Source organism: Phaseolus vulgaris, chromosome 11, assembly GCF_000499845.2.
Source record: "Phaseolus vulgaris cultivar G19833 chromosome 11, P. vulgaris v2.0, whole genome shotgun sequence".
Taxonomy (NCBI): Eukaryota; Viridiplantae; Streptophyta; class Magnoliopsida; order Fabales; family Fabaceae; genus Phaseolus; species Phaseolus vulgaris.
The window spans coordinates 48,116,909-48,125,062 of NC_023749.2; the positions used below are offsets into that span (position 1 = coordinate 48,116,909).

The following is an 8,154-nucleotide window of genomic DNA, read 5'->3' on the forward strand; positions in this document are numbered from 1 at the left end:
ACTCATATATAACTTTTTTTAAATTTAGACATAAGTTATTTTTCTTTAATAAGACGTGAATTTCATTTTTCTTCTTCTTATCTTTCTCCTGATGAAGTTCAGCTAAATATTTCAACACTAAAAACAAATATTTCAATTTTGAATATAAATTCAGAGTTTATTTGCTCCAAACATTTAGGTTTTCGCTTTATGCACCACATAATACTACATACTAAATGCACCCCATAATACTAAATGCACCCATATTAGGTGAAAAGACTAAAATATTCTTTCTTGTTCTGCCTTGCCGTCACTTACACGTTTTGGAGTGCTCGTTTCAAGACACATATCTCGAACAATTTGTTTCATAAAATCCGTTCTAAAAAACACATTCCGAAAGGTATATGTTTTCTAAAATTTGCTTAGAAAATTGTGTTTTGAAAAACTTGTTATAAAATGTATTTAATAATCTTGAGACCTTCCTGCACCCCAATAAATTGATTTTTTTCCCCATCAACTTTGTAAGACTATTTTACCCTTTTTAAAAATGACTTTCATATTATTTTTTGGAAATATTTTTGAAATATATTTTCTGAAAGTCATGAAATATATTTCTGAGTCTGGAACATATTATTCGTTTCGAAATGTATTTTTCAGAATAAGGTTTTTAAGATTGAAATGTATTTTTCAGAATAAGGTTTTTAAGATTTGTTCCAGAAAAAACTTTTCAGAATTATGATGAATTAAATAAAGGCTTCTTCTTCCTGCACCCCTACGTTTTTCTTCCTGCACCTCCACAATTTTGTAAATCCCAAAACTGACCTTCACCGTTTATTTGAAAAAACTAGAGTTTTTTAGGTTACCGGATATCGGGATCCAGAAGTGTGCTACGGATTCATCAATCCAGAAGTGATTCATGTTCTTTTTTAAATAAAGGGGTGTTTCGAAAGCAACTTGTTGATTTTTGGATTGCTGAATCCAGAAGTCTAATTTTTGTTACAGATTGATGGATCCGGAAGATTACCGAATTCACCAATTCGGAATATTTATGGATTTTTCAATCTGGAATGCAAAAAAGTAAATGTGGATTTCCCATTTTGTAAAATTACCGAATTGCATTGTCCAGAAAAAGAAAGAGTAGTGTGAGTCTTATGTGTATTTTGGGGTTTCTAAAAATTAGTCGGGATATTTTTTTCTTTGCATTATATTATGGGGGTGGAGGAAGAAAAACGTAGAGGTGCAGGAAGAAACTGCCTTAAATAAAACATTTGGTGATTTTACGTAATTGACGGGGTGTAAGAAGAAAGTTGACGGGTGCAGGAAGAAGACCAATCTTCTGGGGCATATAAATCTCGAGGTGGCCAGCACATGGCTCTCAGTTCTGAACCACAAAGAAATATGAATCGTCATGCAATTATGTCCCTTTTCTGTTACATGGACTAAATCAAATGTTATGAAACTGAGACATCATATTCCATAGAATCAATGTTTCGTAACGTGGCACCAAATCCAACCACTAACAGTACCATCATTTAATCTATTATTTTAAGGAGGGCCATTAAGTCGTTGTATTCGTGGTTTATGAAGAATGGCTTCTCAAAGTTTGAGTTTTCCAACAGCACATTTTACTTGCAATCGCGTAGTTCAGAAGCTTGGTTCCAAGGTTTTGTTGTGGCCTTCACCATCTCATACCAAACCCAGAAGAATTTCTTCCTCGATTCGGGCAATGGGTTCTTCCGCCTCTTCCCAGTCACACCACGCAGACAGCATTGAATCTGAAGCAGGTATAGATTATACACTCAAATGGGTTTTCTTCACTTTTTTATTTGTTGATTACGTTTGTTGTCTGAGTTTACAAAGAGAAAACTGTGTTGAACATGTGAATTTTGCTGGGTGAAATTAAGAATCTCAGTTCATGTTAATTGCAAATCCCTTGATCTCTCTTAATAATGCAATAATTCTTTCTAGTTGTTGTGTAGAGTTTGGATAGTCACAAAGATGATGTTGAGAAGTACTGTTTATTTTTATTTAAGGTACAGTGTGACACCGATAGGAGTGTCACATTGAATCTGATGAACTACTTAACCTGGTAGTTAAGCTTTGAGAATCTCCAATCTAATGATCCAATGGACTAGTCTTGAGTTTCACTCTTCCCCTGTTGGCTTAAGTCTTAAAAGTTGGTGCTTTTATTGAAAGTTGGGTACCAAAAAGACTGCTTATAAACTAGATTAAGGTTTGAATTGAATACCAGTTTAGTGTCAACAGAGTGAAGAGTAGAATGAGCTACTTAATGTGGTATTTCAGCCACCTAATGCACTAGACTTTTAGGTTGAACTCTTCTCTCGTGCTTAAGTCCTAACAGACATAATCTAATGGGGTATACATATTCTTTGTTGAAGAATGTTTACTTTCTTAAGGTTTAATATTTTCAGTAAAATTGAATTAGTGCGATAGAATGAAGCTGCTGCGGATGTTGATCCTTAGAAGAGGGTGGCAATGATAGTTGTCACACTTTGAGGAGTAGGATGGGCTACTTAATGTGGTATTTAATCCACCTAATGCACTAGTCTTTTGGGTTGGAGTCTCCTCTCATTCTTAAGTCCTAATTGACATAATTTGATTGGGTATACATTTGTTGAAGAATGTTCATTTTCTTAAGGTTTTATATTTTCATACAACATCATCACCACTATGTTTAACTGAGTTGAAAACAACATCGCATACGTCTTAATAATAGTTGTGATTGGGATAACAGTCTCTTTCTGACCCTTGCAGGAACTGACACTATTGACTATAAATCTTTAAGTGATGAAGAGTGGAAGAAGCGGCTCACAAATGAGCAATTCTATATTACTCGTCAGAAGGGAACTGAAAGAGCCTTCAGTGGGTATGTTCTTGAACTCTATTAGGAATTAAGGACACTGTGCTTCCAAGTAATGCTTAGTTGTTCACACAGGCATTTGGAAAATTGCCTTGCAATATTCAAAATCAGTTTGCCAGACCTTTTTATGACTTGTTTGTTACTCTCGTTTACCGGAGTCCTATTTATTTTGATGCCAATCTAATTAATTGAGGTTTGTTTGCTCTGTTCTGTTTAAACCATCTGATTTTACCGGACAGAACATAATGTTACATAGTTGGTTGAGAAATTGAGTGCTTTTGGTTTGAAATAGCTTTGTAGTTTCCACTAATTAGAATTATTAGAATCAGATTTGAGTGGGAGCAATGGCTGCATAAAAAGAAAAGGTTGAAAATTGAAAAGTACAATGGTCTGGTCTTTGGCTTTCAAAAGATGTAGTTAGAAGATTATCTGAATATGAAATTGTATCATCTTGTATTTGGAAACAAACTATAGGGTATAAAAGACAAAGATTTGACATTTCTTGATAGGCAATTCCTTAAAGTTATTTGTTTGACGTTATCCTACAGTGTTGCTTTCCACATTGCTAAAGAAACATCCACAATGAATCAAAGAAGTACACATGTCATTGAAATAAAATAGCAAAATGATATGATTAGATTTATATCTCTTGAGAAAACAGTAATGGTTGGCTTTACACTTCTGGAATCTTTCTGGCATTACACTGTCTTGGTGTTTGTTTCAAGCCATACAAACTCTTACTCAATCTACACACCAAATTCTCCTTCCCCTTTTAACACCCAATTGCTCAAGGAAGAGTTCTGCAATGCTTGAGCTGATAGTATTTTGCCTCACAACTAGGGCAAATATTTTAGTATAGTCAACTCCTTCCTCTTTTTGAAATCCTTTGACAACTAGTTAGGCTTAATATCTCTCTGAGCCATCATTTTCCTCCATCATCTAATAAACCTATTTGTTTTGAAGTGCCTTCTTTCCCATAGGTAATTAAAGACCGGCGACTTCAACTCGTCTCTCATAGAAAGCTCCCACTTTATATTATTTGTTTATAGAAATGATAGACCCCAAATGTTAGAGTGAACAAACTCGAGTCTTTTTTCCCATTTTTGGGGTTCTATTATTTGTCCGAAAGCTAATTCTTTTATGCTTTCCAAATATACAATCTTCACACATGTCAATTTCAACTAATTCAAGTCCTAGTAATTTTCATTTGAATGCTATAGATTAAAGTTTTCATTGCACCCTTTAAAAAAAATCTTACAATAGTTGTTGTGGAAGACTGTTGCCAATTGGTTTACTAAGATTAAGTTTTTCGTTAGATTAGGTATATATGTATGGCACTTTTCAATTTTCAAACAAGCCCATCGAACTTAATCTTTACCAAACCGTTGTCAACAATTAATCAAGATTGTTCATCATTAAGGTAAACTTTTCAAAGATTACCGGGAAGATAATTCTCAAAGATTTCTCTTTGTAATGTGGTATGAAAAGATGCTCCAAAATCTAACACTCAAATTCTTCTTTGCTCTCTAAAGAACATACTTTGAGTTCATTAAGATGTTGTGTTGTTGATGTTATGATGCCGATTTGCCTTCTATCATCAGCAAATTAAACAACTATCTGCCTCATTAGATGAAAGTTGTTTAAGACTAAAGGTTTCTCATACATACAAGAAAGAGCCACCTCAAAACTCATCATGGATGTTTCTTTTGCAATATTGAAAGCAACATTGTGGGATAATGTCAAATGGATAACTTAGAAGGCTTGCCTATCAAGAAAAGCCCAATCTTCACCCTTCATACTCTCTGGTTTGTTTACTGAGAGAGGTTGATACAACTTCTACTAATACATATAATCTGCATTCCAAAAGTCAAAGTTCACACTATTGAATTTCTCAATTTTCACCTTTCTATCTTCTACCACCATTACTCCCACTCAAATATAATTCCCTCTAGGTCGTTGATAGTAAAAAACAATAGTATCAATCAAAGGTTTGACACCAATTGCTGGAAAATGATGCAAATTTCCTATAATAAGATGGGTAAATAGTTAGTACAATACAACAGGTATTGACGTATTTTGTTTTTAGTACATTGAGAGAAAAAAAAACTATTATTGTTAATTGTATATTAATGTAAAAGACTCCCTTCAAGGTTAATTGTATATTAATGTTAATTTTTCTTTTAATAAACACATATGATAATTATTAAAGACCAAACACGTGTTCCATTACTTCAACCATTAATGAAATTCAAACAAAATGAAATTTTTGTACTAAGACTATAATTTGTTTTTCCTTATTGTACTAAAAACGAAATATACCCGTACTTGTTGTACTTAACAGATTATTAACCCTTATAAGATTTATGAAAAAAAATGGGGAATAATCACACACAAAATTGATAAAGGAATTTAACTAATTATGCTTACATCTTTAGATTGCTACCAACCTTTTATTGAAAGAGAAAATTATAAAATAGGTATTCACAAAACAATCAACTCATAAACCAGTCATACCCAGAAAATATAAATAGTATTTTTTGTCATACAGTATTTCTCTTGCTGTTGGAATTATTTTTATAGTAATTACAACTATAGTATTTATACGTGCACAAATAGATTTGTTCTGTTCATCTCATTTTTGTATTTTTGTGCAATCCCTTTAATTCTATTGGATTTTCTTCTTTTTCTCTCAATAAAAGAATGTTGCATCATTCCTGATTTTAGTTGTACGACTAAGCCCAACCCAACAATATTCTAGTAGTAGGATATGGGTGAATTAAAACTTGGAGATGCCACTGTCAAAAGAATTTTACATGAAGGACTTGGGTCTAGTGTCTAGTGAAAAAGATCCTTGGAATGTAAATCATAAGAGACAAACAAAGAGGAAATTTTCCAATTATCTCAACTAGAGTACACCAATCATGTTTTGCAAAGATTTAACATGGAAGATGTCAAGCTAGTTAACACACCTTTGGCTAGTCATTTTTGCCTATCTAAGTATCAATCACCTGAAATAGAAGAAGAAAAAGAATTCATGGCTAAGGTTCCATAGATTCAGCCATTGCAAGTTTGATGTATGCGATTGTTTGTATGAGGTCAAATATTATTAGCCATGTCGTGGGAGTTATAAGCAGGTTTACGTCAAATCTAGTGAAGCTCACCAGGAAGCAATCAAGTGAATTTTAAGGTATTTATGAGGCACCACAAAGAAGTGTTGGTACTTTAGAAATGTGAATTTACAAGGCTACGTAAATTCAAACTTTGGAAGTGAAGTTGATCATCGAAGAAGTACCACTGGTTACATTTTCATTATTGGTACAACAACTGTTAGGTGGACATCACAGATAAAATAGATCATTGCTTTATCCGCAATAGAGGCTAAGTATACTGCAGTAACAAAAGCCAATAAAGAGTTTATGTGACTTCAAGAATTGTTAATACAGTTGGGATTTATCCAGTAGAAAAGTGTTTTGCATAGTAATGCTGTAATATATCTAGCAACAAGTTCAACATTTCATTTTAGAACAAAACACACTGGTCTTTGCTATCACTTCATCATATCTTTGCTTGTTAGAATAATAATTCGGAGAAGGTTGTTGCATTGATCAAGATCTGAAGACAATTTGAAACCAGTCTTCAAGTGGGAGATTATTGAACTTGGTCATCCAAATGAATAGTAACATATTTGTATTGAGAGAAAAGAAGGATAGCCAATAGAATAAAAGAGATTGCATAAAAATAAGAAAATTAGATGACCGAAACAAAATCTATTTGTGTTTGTATAAATACTACAATAAACACAATTCCCACAAGAAGAAAAAGATTATATATGTTTGGTTGTAACTGAGTTGCAATTTGAATATTTTCTAAACACCCATTTTATAATTTTTTTCTCTGTTTTGTTTTTCATAAATTTGATCGTAGGAAATTTGTGTAATTTTCTAACATGAGAACAGATGGTTAGGTGTATAGCTAGAATTTGTATTCTCATGTCATTATTAACTTTTTCTTTCAATTCATTTTAGGGAGTACTGGAATACTAAAACCCCAGGGAATTACCATTGCATATGTTGTGACACGCCCTTATTTGAGTAAGTGATTTTCTATCCGTACAGAAATCCTAGTGTCATTTTCTTACGTTGGACTCAGTCATGTAATTCACTTTGTCTTTTTACAGATCATCTACCAAGTTCAACAGTGGAACTGGGTGGCCATCCTATTACCAGCCTCTGGGCAACAATGTGAAATCAAAGATGGATTTGTCAATCATTTTCATGCCTCGCCAGGAAGTTCTTTGTGCTGCTTGTGATGCACATCTTGGACATGTGTTTGAGGATGGTCCTCCTCCTACTGGGAAACGCTACTGTATCAACAGGTAAGTAATCACTTGAACAGTGTCTGCCTCCTTTTCAATCTCACATTTCACCTTTGTCCTAGAATTTATGGTTTTGTTCTTGAATTTCCTGCAGTGCTTCCCTTAAGCTCAAACCAAGGCAGTAGATAGTGAAATAGCTGTCATTCAGAAGATGTAATAATGCAAGAGATTGTGACTGTTGAGAAATTGTAAATGATCTATATCTCATATTTTGTACTGTTTTCCTCACTCGGGGAGGGCAATGAAAATTGTCCTGCACTGGGGATGTATAAAACACATAAAATATTTTGAATGTAGAAGCACAATTACTATAGTGAAGTCTCAAATTCTCATACTAATGAACTTCTTGAAGTGTCAGCATGAACTTACCATTGTTTTCTGACACTGTTAAAAGTTTTTACTCCAGAGGATACCGCAATAGTCCCTTTATGGAATGTGTTTAGGTTAGTTACTTTTTCTATGATAGTTTTGCTTGCTTGTTGAACTCTGGATATTCACTTCATAATTAAATGAACTGTGTTGTAAACGGAGTTTTGATAAACTCTAATTAGTTTGTTGTATAGGTTATCCTTAAGAAGTAAACTTTAAACTTAACACATCCTCATAAAACCAGTTTGTAAGGTGAGATTTATACCTACTTATATATATAATTTAACTATATTTCTAGTTGATGTGGGCTCTTCAACACACATCTCACGTTGAGGACTAGAAATCAAACAAGGGACTAGGGGAGAACCCAATAAAAGGTAACATGAGAGGTCTAATACCTTATTAGGATAGACTCTAATACCATATTAAGAAATAAAATTTAAACTTAGCTTATTTTCTCAAAACCAATTTGCAAGATAAGATTTGTCCTCACTAATATATTTAGTATTTTCTCTAATCAATGTGAGTTCTTCAATAGTAATTTTAAACT

General features: G+C 33.2%; 1 protein-coding gene across 1 annotated transcript; it reads left to right on the top strand.

The window, feature by feature from the left end:
- Window positions 1-1,356: 1,356 nt before the first annotated feature.
- Window positions 1,357-7,573, top strand: LOC137819710 (uncharacterized). Its single transcript, XM_068623654.1, has 5 exons — window positions 1,357-1,763; window positions 2,755-2,866; window positions 6,886-6,951; window positions 7,038-7,235; window positions 7,330-7,573. The coding sequence occupies exons 1-5, from the start codon at window positions 1,568-1,570 to the stop codon at window positions 7,358-7,360; spliced, it is 603 nt and encodes a 200-aa protein (XP_068479755.1). The 5' UTR covers window positions 1,357-1,567; the 3' UTR covers window positions 7,361-7,573.
- Window positions 7,574-8,154: the final 581 nt, after the last annotated feature.

Bases quoted from the DNA above. Each gene is read 5' to 3' on its own strand.
- LOC137819710 (XM_068623654.1), top strand. From the start codon at position 1,568: ATGGCTTCTCAAAGTTTGAGTTTTCCAACAGCACATTTTACTTGCAAT. The intron at 1,764-2,754 runs GTATAGATTATA...TGACCCTTGCAG, and splicing joins CAGCATTGAATCTGAAGCAG to GAACTGACACTATTGACTAT. The intron at 2,867-6,885 runs GTATGTTCTTGA...AATTCATTTTAG, and splicing joins ACTGAAAGAGCCTTCAGTGG to GGAGTACTGGAATACTAAAA.